Source organism: Lacerta agilis, chromosome 6, assembly GCF_009819535.1.
Source record: "Lacerta agilis isolate rLacAgi1 chromosome 6, rLacAgi1.pri, whole genome shotgun sequence".
Lineage (NCBI taxonomy): Eukaryota > Metazoa > Chordata > Lepidosauria > Squamata > Lacertidae > Lacerta > Lacerta agilis.
In genome coordinates, this window is record NC_046317.1 from 40,376,395 (window position 1) to 40,390,371 (window position 13,977).

The 13,977-nt window shown below is 40.1% G+C and overlaps 2 protein-coding genes and 1 non-coding gene across 6 annotated transcripts in view; all 3 read left to right on the forward strand.

The window, feature by feature from the left end:
• Positions 1-2,187, forward strand: part of EPS15 (epidermal growth factor receptor pathway substrate 15) — a 53,635-nt gene extending 51,448 nt beyond the window's left edge. For 3 of the 4 annotated variants that reach the window (XM_033152163.1, XM_033152164.1, XM_033152166.1), the window contains one exon: positions 38-2,187. In XM_033152163.1, coding sequence (XP_033008054.1) covers positions 38-184 — 147 coding nt within the window. In that variant the 3' untranslated portion in view covers positions 185-2,187. The remainder of the gene's footprint in view (positions 1-37) is intronic. The other variant, XM_033152167.1, reaches the window with a different exon arrangement.
• Positions 2,188-3,162: 975 nt separating this feature from the next.
• Positions 3,163-13,977, forward strand: part of TTC39A (tetratricopeptide repeat domain 39A) — a 48,291-nt gene continuing 37,476 nt past the window's right edge. Inside the window, exons 1-2 of the mRNA XM_033152168.1 lie at positions 3,163-3,398; positions 7,193-7,297. Coding sequence (XP_033008059.1) covers positions 3,340-3,398; positions 7,193-7,297 — 164 coding nt within the window. The 5' untranslated portion in view covers positions 3,163-3,339. The remainder of the gene's footprint in view (positions 3,399-7,192; positions 7,298-13,977) is intronic.
• Positions 10,488-10,590, forward strand: LOC117049319. Its single transcript, XR_004426948.1, has one exon. It is a non-coding gene; the product is annotated as a U6 spliceosomal RNA (small nuclear RNA).

A 13,977-nucleotide genomic window follows, 5' to 3' on the forward strand; every position in this document is an offset into this window, starting at 1 on the left:
TTGCTCAGTTAACAAATCCATGGTTTCTCTATTTTAGTATCCTACTGAAGAAGATATGATTGAATGGGCAAAGAGGGAAAGTGAGAGAGAGGAGAAAGAGCGTCTTGCAAGGTTGAAACAACAAGAACAAGAAGATTTAGAACTAGCTATTGCACTCAGTAAATCTGAAATATCAGAAGCATGAAGAATTGCCACTACCATTTGTCCCTTGCCCTGTATGTGTAAAGCTAATCAGAAGCGGCTTATGCACAGGGAAGTACAAAAGGCTTTAAATTCCTGCAAATGTGATTTTTGAGCAATGTAATGTCTTATTTGTAATTTTTTTCATATTCACTTAACTCATCTGGCTACTCTTTTTTAATAAAGCGAAGTTCCATTTGTACTTAACTTGATATTCTGGTGTACTATATAAACCATTACACCAAAGTAAGTTCTTATAATGCAAAAAAGGCAAATCTGTATTAAGGCACAGCAGTGCATTTTTGAAAGACCTCAGAAGGCAATTCTGACTCCAACCAAGTTCCCCTTACGCAGTGTTGAAGATCTAGAATGTGCAGGTGTGTCTAACAACATAAAATGAGTGAGTGCATTGTATTGCCTTTTATACAAATGGATAGGTCATGTGTTACTGATATTTCCCTTAAAAAATTATTAGATGGCTTGTTCTAAGTCTTGATTAGCTTTCTTTTCAAAAGGGCCAATTTTTGCCAAATCCTATAATACTGAATTATTTAGGCCTCCCAGGTGGCCTGGTTAGCAAAGTACATTTTCACCTTGTAAGCAAATCTGGCCATGTAGCCAACCAAAGTGTAGTTGATGGGAAATCTTCATGTAATTAAAAATTGCTGATAATCCTGCTTCTTTCTTGCTAAAATGTTCAGATCTGGTTATCACAGGTATTAGAAATCTATTGTACATTTTAGAAATGATGATAATTGAGGTTAGGCCTATGGAGTGCCTTTATGTCTGTGGGCTTCCTTTTAATGAAGGCTCTTATACTAGAGTGGATATCTAACAGAAAATCTAGATTCCAGATGCAACTAGTGTTATCTGAAACTTTTAACTGCCATTTTGCCTACTATCAGGTTTTTAAAAACAACGTTTTAGGATTGTTCCAAGGAGATTTCTAAGATTATACTGTTTGGTCAAGAACTCTGATGCCCCACTGCTAATTGAGCCAATTTCTTATGTGAAATATGCAACTTAAATTGGCAAGTTGACAGCAGAATTTGAAATAGGGTAGGAAGTAGACTACATAAAGATATAGTTTACAACAGTCAGTTGCTGTTGTGTATAATTTATTGAATGCCAACTGATAGTTGCACCTTAAAAATAAATTTCCTTTTATAGTAACGAAGTCAAAATTGAATGTTAATTAAAGTAAGTTATTATCTAATATGTTCTGTTCTGCATGATATTAAACTCATTCCAAATGACTCGTTTCACTTCCATCTTCAATACATGCATAGTTAGGCTGCAGCCACACAAAACAGGTGGTTCTGCTTCCCCCCTTCCAAAAATCTGTGGTATTTGTGCCTCGAATTAAGAGTTTTAAAATGATTTTTCTTCTGCTTCAAGGAGTTGCATAGTTACCACTATCAGGACGAAACTTTTCCAGTTACCTGTGGATGCTGCTGCAAGAGACTTTTTAGGAAGGTAGTTTTTGCTCAATTTTCCTATAAATTGAGATCAGTTCTGAGAAACTTTTGCACTAGGAAATGAGCATTTTAAAACACCTGCTCAAAAAAGTAACCTAGCAAAACCTCTTGCAAGTATTAATGTTCATAATTTATCTACCCAAATTTTGTATTAACATTAATCGTGCATATTGTATGTTTAACTGGACTACATAGATTTTTCCTTTTTTGTTAAATGTATACTTTGTGGACCAATACAATATCTGTGTGTATATATTATACATATAAATATATATATATATTCAAGCTTTCTTGTATAGGATTTAAAGTTCTGAGTCACTTGATGTTACATTTCATGTTACTGACTGATCACAGAACCTTTACTCGAAGGCTTCTTTACCACTGCTGTGTCAGCTTAAATGGCATTACTGTTAAAGTTTTAAAAGGCTTTTAATAACTTGTTCAGGTGGGGTTAGCCTCTATTTATAGACCTTTGTTTAAAAATTCTAAAATAGCTTGTAATTATGAATAAAACAGTTTAAGTATATTATGTTTCGTCTGGTTTTTGTTTTTACTTTTAAGTAAACTGTACAGTGCCTTGTGGAAGTATACAGATATGAAACATCACAACTTTAGTTTTGGTTTGAAAATGAATTTTAAGCAAACTTTCCATGTCGTAAAGTATGTTTTTTTTTTGAGAAGCTACTCAAATCTATTATTTCTGTACAGAGTTTGGATTTTGTAGTTCACCCTATTCAATAGCTCAAAGTGGGTAGCGGCATCATAGACATCAGACAAGAAATAGATCCCTATTCCCAGAGCTTTTGAAACCTACATGGAGACAATAGAAACAGCAACAAACTGGTGATACCTGACTATGCCATTCACATAAATTACATCTAAGTTCTGATACAGATCTAAACTCCAAATTGGACAGTGTTGGTTTGCCGCTGCTCTCATAAATACATATTTAAGAGCACAAAAAATGCATCATGTATGAATGAAGTGCTTATTTGCAAAGGCTCGGCAAAGCTGCCCTGTGGTGCAGAGGCTGAAAGGGGGAGAGGGGGTAGAGAAAGGTGGCAAGTGTCCATTCTGCAAGGGAAGAGGGGAGGAGACGTTGTTGCTGTTGTGAAACGTGTGCAGAGAATTGGGAAAGGAGGACAACCTCTGCAAGATCTAAGTAGTCTTGGCTAATGGATGAACTGGTTTAACCACTGTTATGGGGGGGGCACAAGGGGGGGGAAATAGGGTGGAGGAGGAGGGGAACACCTTCCCTTGGGAGTCGGAGTCCCCAGGCGATGCTGTCTTGGAGCCTCAGTTTCCTTCCTGCCCTGCCAGCCCAAACCTAGAAGCTTCCTCTTGCCTGAGCTGGCGCCACACCCTTGACCCGAGGCGATGAGCAGCAGCTGGGGCTGGTTTCCTTTATCACGCCGGTTTATCAAGCACACGGCTCCATCCGAGAGACCTGCAGGGGGCGGTCGCTCCCCTGAAAGGCCTCAGGATGAGGAGGAGCGGGCGGCGTCCGGCAACTTGTAGGGGAGGAGCCGCCACCCAGCAGCGCGGAAACCTTGCTCTGGAGCCGCCTGCCTCCACTTTCCCGGCGTTATGAGTTTGCCGCTGGCTTTCGAGGCGGAGCGGGATTTTTTTTTTTACCTCAGCAGCAGCTCGCTTCATCTCGAGACGAGCCTAGCAGAACCTCATGGACGCGCAAAGTAGCCGCAAAAGCAACAGCAGCAGCAGCAAGAAAAAGGAGCTGAGGTACTTACTCTCGGGGAGGTGGATCCTGCCTTCGGTTTAGCTAGGTTGGCGCGCTTGTGTTTCACAAGCAAGCTGCCTTGGCAGGCAGGAAACCAACAGGTGAAGCTGTTTCCGGCACGCATGTCGACATTTGCAAATAAACCTGCCAGGAAGTTTGCATGGCTGGGCCATGTAGCTGCTGAAGCCAATGTGGGTTGGTTGGTTGGTTGGTTTGTCGCAGTTGTTGTTGCTATATCTCGCGTTTTCTTCCAAAGGAGCTCAAGGTGGTGTGTGCCTGGTTCTCCCCTGCCTGGAGAGGAATTTATTCTGGCATCTCTAAGGCTTGGGGTCTTTGTGTGTAAGGTCTCAGATTCAATCTCCCTAGTCTCTCTGGGTAGGTATAGGAAAGGCTCCTGTCTGAAACCCCTGGAGAGCTGCTGCCAGTCACTGTCAGCAATACTGAGCTAGATGGACTAACAGTCTGACTCGGTGTAAGTCAGCTTCCTAAGTTCCTAAGGCAGTTACATAAATGTTTAGAAATGGCAGATGAAAGGGGATGCACTACAGTAGTGCCACTTTCTGTAAGTTAAGGTGACATATATTGTAGATACTGTACATATTTTCCTGCAAGCCTGAAAACAAATGTTGCAAGCAAGTGGGATTCCTGGCCTCCCTGATATGTGTGTGCAAATTTCTTACTGTGAAAATAAGAAATATTTAGGGTGTGCGCGCTAAATGTTGTTCTTGCTCAGGTGCCATATTACCACAGTCTGCCCCTTGTCCTCCTAATGTTAAACTGAAATCTACCCTTCTGTAACTTAATCCCCATGTCCAAGTGTTTTTGTTTTGTCTTGTCTTGTCTTGATGGTTTCCCCTAAAAAAAACCTGCGTTTTACTGCTGAATCAGAGCAAACTGTAATCCAGGGAAGACTTCATTGCTGTTTGCAGTAAAACACAGGTTTTCTGGGGGGAAGTGCTAGGAGAAAAGCAACAACAACACTCTGACATAGAGCTTTAAAGTCTGGACCTGTGCCCGCTTGGTAGTGAATGGTGATCCAGAAAAAGGTGGCAATTCCAGGTTTCCCCCCATTTTGATTGGCCCCACTGTGTACACCTTCTGATTGTGGTCTCCAGTATGTTCAGATCAAATTACAAAATTCTTGCTATATGAAACTGGTTGCTAAATTATGAGGAGAAAGCACTTTTCACATGCTCAGAAGGTACCCTTTTCGTTCTTACTTCAAATATTTTCAGGGCTAAGCTTTGCTATTGGGGCACAGGAGGTGGGAATGCTAGAAACAATGTTCCATCCTTGTCCCACAAACCCAGTTTTTGAAAACTTAAACCCTAGAATATTTCCCTTCTATCACTGCCAAAAGCTCAGTGTGCTTGTGTGTGTGAGGGGAGGAGTTTGCCTGCTTAGGTTGAATGTGCTGCCAGCTTTCTACAAAGCACAGGAGGAGATGTAGACCTATTAAATGTTAAATAGGGCTTGGTAAAGGACAGGATATGCCAGAATTGATGATCTCTTTAATGTGCTTATTTGTTACTGAATTATTTATAAGCTTTTCAGTTGGCTAAAATGACAGAGACAGTTAAAGAAAATTACACTTGATCTTAGTCAAAAGGCCAAGAAGAAAATTAACAGTTGTGGGGGACCATTGTTCATTTTCTCTCTAGTTTTGGCAGTCATGAGTTGGCTGCTCATATTGGATTATTGTTAAGTTTGCTCTGTTTTCATAAAGTCTTCAGAGGGTTGGGAAGGGCTCTGTGCAATAGGTCAAAAGCTGTTGGGCACTTGAATAGGAGAGAAAGGGTTTGGGCACTATGCTGTATGAAGGAAAGTATTTCATTTACCTTTTTAATTGGGGGCTATTATTCTTCAACACTGTAGCTAAGAGTTTTCCTATTTTAGAGATGTGGTGCCATGTAATCACTGATAAATTTGATCCAATTTGTACAGGGTTGAACACTGTTGGATTAAGATCTATAGGGTGTTTTTTTAAAAAAATTCCAATCAGCTTGTAGCAATCTACTCAAAATATTTTTCAATATTTACTATCATTCTGCTATTGAACCTCATTGTTTTAGCTCTTTCTCCCATTTGTCTTGTAAATCTGGAAGACTGATAATTTTAAATTTAACAGCAACAAAAGAAGTTTGTCTGTCATCAGACATATAATGTAATCAGTATTTCCTACTTTAAAACGAACCAACTCAGAGCCAGGCCTACGTTTTTCTTGCTACTCTGTACAAATTCTTTCCTGCATGCTGTGCAGCATAACAGCAGCACATTAATAGTCATAGGTTGCCCAGAATACACTTCCTTTATTTTTAATCTTTAATGTCTGCTGTTTCTTACTTCCTCTGCTTTGTGACTGTTTTCTGTGCCCCAGGCAGGTGATAGAGGTCAGGAGGTTCTCTGTCATGTCCTCTGGGATGCTGGGGACACTGTCTAGCCTGCTAGCTGCCTTTTGCACTTCCTCCAAATGCACAGGCATTGGCTCATACTCCAGTATGATAGTGGTTATGCTCAATGCATTCAACCAAAATTCAGTGTGTTTTTCCAATATAGTATTTATTTATGTCCTGAACAAATCCACTGTCTGTTGCTTTAAATAAGATCTCCCATTGCTCAGTCCCTGCCCCTGCCAACCTAGCAGTTCGAAAGCACGTCAAAGTGCAAGTAAATAAATAGGTACTGCTCAGGCGGGAAGGTAAACGGCGTTTCCGTGCGCTGCTCTGGTTCGCCAGAAGCAGCTTAGTCATGCTGGCCACATGACCTGGAAGTTGTACGCCAATGGAATGCATAATTTCTTGGCAACATCTGGTAGAAAAATGCACAGACTCAAAACCACGAAGAGACCTGGTCTGAACAAAGACATTGGTTTCTTATCTCATTATACATGACAAAGCTATCTTTGGCCATCTCACCCCTTGCTTTTTCCTTTAGGACTAATTGCAGTCGTTAACAGTCATCAACAGGTTTTCCACACCCATCAGCCAATCACCCATTCCCACCACCCTTCTGAGTAATACCCCTCCCCACTCTCTCACTATATATAAGGTTCTGGTGACTTTTGTTGCAGTGTATCTGAAGAAGTGTGCATGCACACGGAAGCTCATACCAAGAACAAACTTAGTTGGTCTCTAAGGTGCTACTGGAAGGATTTTTTTTATTTTTTATTTTGTTTCGAATAAGTTACTTAGCGTTGTGTCCTTGGTGAGTAGTGAGTGAGGAGAGCAGGCAAGGTCATGTTAAGCTTATGCTTAAAGCAAAGTGTCTTACCAGAACAGGCTATGAAGGAGGGGGGGGGGACATTGTTAAACAAAACAGTTCTGTGGAACTTCAAAGGCTAACAAATATATTTGTGGCATAAAGATTTTGTTTAGAGCTACTTTATCAAATGAGTGAATTAGAGCCTTGAACAGGAGCACTCATAGAGTATGAGAATCCTCTGGTACATTTTGTTGCAGGTCCCACTTGTAGATGCACAAGCACAAAATGTTGCACCTTTTGCATTTTTTTTTAAGGCCATTTCAAACAAGATTGCCTGATGGTATTTTCTAACATGGTGTTGATGGAGTAATTGTGCTTCGTATGTGAAAACTAAGGGTGCAATCCTATGCTTGCTTAACTGGGAGTAAGTTCTATTGAACTCAATGATTCTTACTTGACTAGACATGTAGAGAAATACACATTAAGAAAAGCATTCTAATAGTTAACATGTTGACCTTTGGGAGGACGGGACTTGTTTTTCTCATGCCACATTGGAAACAGGGAAGTTAGCATCAACTCTTTTCTCTTTTTCCAGATCATCTGCACTGGACTTGAATGTTGCTCTCAGTGAATGTATGGCAGCTATGGATCTGTTTCTAAATAACAAATTCCAGGATGCCCTTGTTTCTCTGCAAACTAAGTAAGCTTGTTTATTTCTTTCTCTAATTATTGTTAGCATTTGTGCTTGACAGGAGAGGAGGATTTTTTTCCAAGCAATGGTGCTAAAGTAACTAGCTTTTACAAGTCTTTCTGTATTGTTGCACGCCACTCCAGTCTCCAAGCAGTGCGAGATTCCAAGGGTTCTAGGCGCCTACCCAGGATTCGTGTTTCCTTTGGAATGAGGTACAGCAGAGACTGTGGTTTTTTTTTATAATATATGGTTTATTTGCACATATATACAACCTGAGCTTTTGTGATGGAGGGGTTCACAGCATAAACACCCCAAGAGGGTCTTGCTGCACCAATAGCTGCAGCCTTGGATTCAAACAGAAAATAAAACATCGCTCTGTCTCTCTCAGTTCCTAGCTTGCTACTTTCTGGGTTCTAGCTTCTAGTTCACATAACTCAACGTTCCACTCTGACCTATTGTCTTTCAAACTACTGGTACCCACGAGTCGAGGTAGAAGGCCCCATCCATTTGCTTTCTCACACAAATCCACTTCCTTTGTTCCCCTTAATGCCCCACTGGGAAGCTAACATGGCTATTCCAATAATGAGAAGGGGGGGCAGGCATTCAACCTCACCCACTGTGTGTTGTGTTGTGTTGTTGTGTGTGTTTAAACCTGAAATGAAAAGCATTGAATAAGCCCCAGTGCAAGTATTACCGGTAATACTAAGTTTCTGTCAGAAAAACTTGTAACTCACTTCCAGACCTGGTGATGTTGTCTCCATTTAGGGATGCAATGTACCACCAGCCAAATAGCTGAATAAGTTTTACAATTAAACATTTTCTACTCAAGGATAATAGTTGTAATGTTCTCCCACATTTTACTAGTATCTGTGCAAAAATAACACTTAGTGTTTAAGGATTCTTTGAAAACACTTGCCTGGTTTGCATGACATGGTAAGCCAAACAAATGTGCAATATCCCAGAGAGGAGCTCACAGCTACTTTGCTCCTCCCCAGTTCTTTTTACTCGTGTATCAAGCTGAAAGAAGCCAAAATTTGGTTTAGTGTGTTGTCTGAGCCTGGGTTCATGGTTAAGCTCACTCCTTGGTAACTGCAGCCAAGAACAAACTATAGTGTTGTGTGAACCAGGCCACTAAATAGAGAAATGTGGTATTATCAGACTGATGGCTCCTAGTGCTACCCAATTGTTGGTCTTCCAATGTAAGCTATATGTGGAATTGCAAATGGCTTGGCATAGCCACATGGGCAGAGAAGGGATAGAGTATTAATATTAGCCTGCCTGATTAATGTTTATTTGCAAAACTAATACAAATATTTTTTAAAAACATAATTTTTATGAATGTTTTTATTTAAATTTAAATTTCATCACACAAATTTTTAAGTTTCTTTTTTTTAAGGAAATAATTTTAGTGCAAATTAAATAACAGATTTTTTAAAAGAAAATAAATATGCCGATAAAATGGCACCGGTGCAAAAGATCATAGTGAATGTATGCCAAAGAAGATGCCTCATAATAGGCTTCATTGCACATGCCAAAATGCCTCTTTAAAAAATGCCAAAAAAGAGCACTAAGTTGATCAGTACCTGTACAGATATTGCTACTGTTGTGTTCCTTAGCAATAAGAATTTGATTTTGTTTGTCTGGAAAGAGATGGAAGAACTACAGGAAAAACAGAAGAACAATGATATGATGGCAGCGTATTGTAGGTTCCTCATAAAAAGTGAATGAAGGCAACCTCACTGTTCTGCAGTAAACAACTTATTTTATTTTATTTTATTTTATTTTATTTTTTCAATTTGTACACTGCGCTATACTGCTTTATAGGTCAAAACCAGCACTTTGAATTGGGCCGGGAAACTAATTGGTAGCCGATGCAGTTGGACCAGGATCGGTGTGATATACTCAAACCGTCTTGCTCCGGTGAGCAACCTGGCCGCTGAATTCTAGCTGAAGTTTCCGAACTGTCTTCAGAGGCAGCCCTATGTACCGTATATCACATTGCAGTAATCTAACCTTGAAGTTACCAGAGCATAGACAACAGTAATTAGGCTATCCCTGTACAGATAGGGGCGTAGCTGGGTCACCAGCCGAAGCTGATGGAAGGTACTTCGGGCCACTGAGGCCACCTGAGCCTCGAGTGACAGCAAAGGATCCAGGAGTACTCCCAGGCTACAAAGCTACTCCTTCAGAGGAAGTGTAACCCCATCAAGAGCAGGCGACCTCCCAGCCATCTGGTCTTGGTTGGTAAGATGTTGGCAATACTCTTTTTTAACTAGAGCAGCAAAGGAAATATTGTGTGTGTCCCTTCATTGGTTTTAGTAAGGTGGCTGCTGCTATAAAAGGGAAAATACTTGATTTTACAAAGCTGGAAGCTGCTACAGTGGTACCTTGGTTTACGAACTTAATCCGTTCCAGAAGTCTGTTCTTAAACCAAAGTGTTCTTAAACCAAGGCACGCTTTCCCATAGAAAGTAATGCAAAATGAAATTAATCCATTCCAGACTTTTAAAAACAACCCCCAAATCAGCAATTTAACATGAATTTTACTATCTAACAAGACCATTGATCCATAAAATGAAAGCAATAATCAATGTACTGTGCTATAAAATAAATAAAACAGTATTGTAGATGATAAAAATTAAAATTAAATTTTTTTATTACCTGCACTGATGATAGTCATTGTTTGGATGTGAGGCTTTTACCCATTTCCACAGTCACATAATCAGTCAATCAGTAGCTGAAATGGGATCCACACAGATCTCCCCCCCCCCACGCTGCTGGGGGAAATGCTCCCTAGAGTGTGCGCTTCCCGCAGCAGCATGGGGGGGAGTTGCATGTCCGCCAACCAGATGGCTGGCAGGAATGCAGCTTCCCTCCCTTGCAGCTGCGGGAAATGCCATGACAACTCCCTTCTCTGCTTCCAGACAACAGAAGTGTGGCACTCAAAACGGAAGTGCACCACCGAACGGAGTACGTTCATATACAATAAAAAAATTAAAAAATACACAACCCAGAACACTCATTTCCCGGGTTGAAGTGTTTGTAATCCAAAAAGTTCGTTAACTAGGCTGTTCGTAACCCGAGGTACCACTGTAATTGCAAGTTACAGAGTTCTTGAAATGCTGGTACGCCAGTTACTGTTTCTTAGAAATCCCCAATGGTTATTTGTTGCTGATTTTAATTTACAACTACTGTATCTTGTGCTCGCTTTGGCAGCACATAAATTAAAATTGGAACGATACAGAGAAAATTAGCATGGCCCCTGCGGAAGGATGACACGCAAATTCAATTTGACTGTATCTTGCCCTACTAAATTATACTTAGTTGCTATGAACAACTTTACAGAGAAGGACATAACTGAAAATGATTGTTCAAAGGTTGCATGGCATTAGCCAGCCTTGTCTCCCTATTTCCCTCTCCTCTCTACCCACCCCTCCAATTTTCTGATTTAGTCCCATGCAGAATATATTGTATATGGTGTACAGTGGTACCTCATTTTAAGAACAGCCCTGTTTATGAACTGTTTGGTTTACGAACTCCGCAAAACCAGTTTGCGAACTTTACCTCAGTCTAAGAATGGAAGCCGAACAGTGGAAGGGCACCAGTGGCGGGAGGCCTCATTAGGGAAAGCGTGCCTCAGTTTAAGAACGGTTTCAGTTTAAGAACAGACTTCCGGAACGGATTAAGTTCATAAACCAAGGTACCACTGTATTCAATATATATGACTAAAATATGTCTTTTATTGAATTGGAATGTTATAACTTTTGGCACAGATAGTCATAATCTTTTGGCTAAGCTCTGGTCATCTAGCAGCAGCACAAGGGACAGGGTGGATAGATAGAAAAATGGCAGCTCTAGGGTATGAAAGCATATGTGTTCTAACCTGGAATAGGCAGGACAAACAGATAATTCTCTTTAAATGACATCCAGTCTTTTTTGTTGTGTGCAAAGTGGAAAATATTACTGGGACCTGGGAATTACTGGGGAAATCTGCATTTATTCTATATATCTATATCTATAATTACTGCATATAAAATTGTGGGGGGGCACCTGCAAAATTGATGGGAGCCACATCCTTTGTTTTAAAATGTTATACCGTTCGTCACAGATGGTTTTGATTATTGCGTAAATGAGGCCCTGTTGAATTGGTTTAATGAGATGACTAGGTATCCTCGGATCTTACATATGAATTTATTTCTCACTGTTAAACTACTTTAACTTAGAGAATCAGTCAACCCCTTTTTTTGTCTTTGAATACAGAGTGATGGCCCCAAAGAGTCAAATGGAGAAACAGGGAGCTTAATTTAACTGCAAATGAGCTTCATTATTGACACACTCCTTATGTCGAGGGAATGGTGGTAGAAGTGGGGCAGGCATATAATAATACACAATATTTTCTTTCAGAGACATCTGGTCCTCATCACTGACTCTTTCAGTGTCCTGTGAATCTAAATGGGTTTTCACGGTCTATAAACACACACGTCCCCTCTCTTTCTCCTAGTGGAAAATACTTACTGCCTTACTTTATCTGACAGCAGGCAAGAATTTATCTTTGATAATATTTCAGTTTTATTGCTAAGTACCATTCTTGTAAAGCCGCTGAAATAACTTTTGATGCACCAGCTTTGTTAAGGAAAAAAATACTAACAATATGGATAGGCTGGTGATTGCTGTTTCTTTTGTGTGGTGGTGTCCATAGCACTGCATCCTTGTGGAGAAGGAAAAGCAGAAGCTCACAGGGGAGCTATGAAGCATATAGCCATATCATATAAAATTAGCATATTCCATTTGTTTGATAAAAATTTCCCTTGTGCCAGAATGTTGTAGCTCCAGATACCACTTCACCTAGGGAAAACAAAGTGTTAATTATATTCTGTATAATCATAAGCTGCAAAACTTTGAAATGTGTGTGTGTGTGTGTGTGTGTGATAGATATACGATGGTACCTTGGGTTACAGACGCTTCAGGTTACAGACTCCGCTAACCCAGAAATAGTACCTTGGGTTAAGAACTTTACTTCAGGATGAGAACAGAAAACACGGGGTGGGGTGGCGGCGGCAGGCCCCATTAGCTAAAGTGATACCTCAGTTTAAGAACAGACCTCTGGAACGAATTACGTTCTTAACCCGAGGTACCACTGTACAGGATTCAAGGAGAAAACTGCATGAGTGTGAAGGGCTTTGTAAAAATAGTGGAGTGGGTTCTGACAACACTGGCGACCGTATTGCATTTCAGCTTTTTGTCCTTGCAGATCCTCTGTACCCCTTGAAAGGTGCATGACAGGTGGTGGTGCTTGGGGCAGTAAATGATTCTACATCTGTGAATCCCTAGGTTTGGCATGGTTACATTATTTATATTTCAGCCTGCCTTGTGTTTGCTAAGAGAGATACTGGGGCCCTGAAAGAAGAAGTAACTGGCTTCCTACTACCGGTAGTTTCAGCTCCGAATGACACTGTGGGTGGTTAATCTCAGTGCCACTGTGTATGTTGGCTGGTTGCTTGTAGATGCAAGAGACATATAGAGATAGTGATTAATCATAGGTTGCATATTCTGTTTTTTAATGTTGGATGTTTTGTTGTATTTTTATATATGCTGTAAGCTGCCGAGAGTGGCTAGGGAAACCCAGCCAGATGGGTGGGATATAAATAAAATATAATAATAATAATAATGATTATGATGATGTGATTGACCATTCCTGTGACTAGGTACTAACTAGAAGCTATTGGCAAGTGATTTAAGGAGTATTGCCATGGTGTTGGTGTTCTGTTTCATATGTCTCAGCCCCACCTCCCACCAGTGGTCCCATTGGAATATGAGTTGGGAAAGATGATGCTTCCACCAAAAATGACCCATTTTCCTCTGTCCTACTAGGTATCTATCATTTTCTCATTGAGCATGCATAAATTGAAGTTAGGATCACTCTGTTAGCTGCCTAGCTCTGTTTCCTTTGCCAAATGCTGGTGGTGACACACCAAATCTGGTCGCTTCATGCAGGGAGGACTTATGAATCTTTTAGGAACAGGTAACTCAAAGGAATACAAAAGGTTACTTTCTTCCAGCTCATAGAAGCTGATGGGCAAAAGCTATTTCAGGATTTAACAGTGTAGAAGAAAGCTTCTTTGTAGTCCATATATTGTAGATTAAATGTCAGATATAGTTATTAGGTTTCTCAAATTCTGATTTCATTGTTTTGATATGAATCAGAATAATGCACTGAATTTCCTGATGGTATTGGAGATAACTGATCTGAGTGCCTGCCAGTCCTGACAGAAAAGCACTTTGCTAGCTTTTTATTGAAAGACCAAGACTATAACATAAATGCTATTTCAAAGTTTTTATATTGCCTTAGTAAATTGAATTGGTATTCATGCATCATGTAATGCCTGTCTTGAATGCAGGAACAAGAAAGTATTTTATCTAATTTATCTAGCTTTTGTGTTTGCCATTACACACCATACAAATACCTGAGACTAGAATGGACTCAGAAAATGATTGAATATGCGGAACTGGACAATCTATCAGAAAGAATAAAGAGTAAAACAAAGGAAGTATTTCTTTCAAAATGGGAAGTTTTCAAAATTTATTTGAAAAATAGCAATGATAGCTTAAAATCTGTAGCAGCATTTGAATAACTTCAGTAAGAACTTTATGTCAGATGGAAAATCTATGATGGGAAAACATACTTAAAAT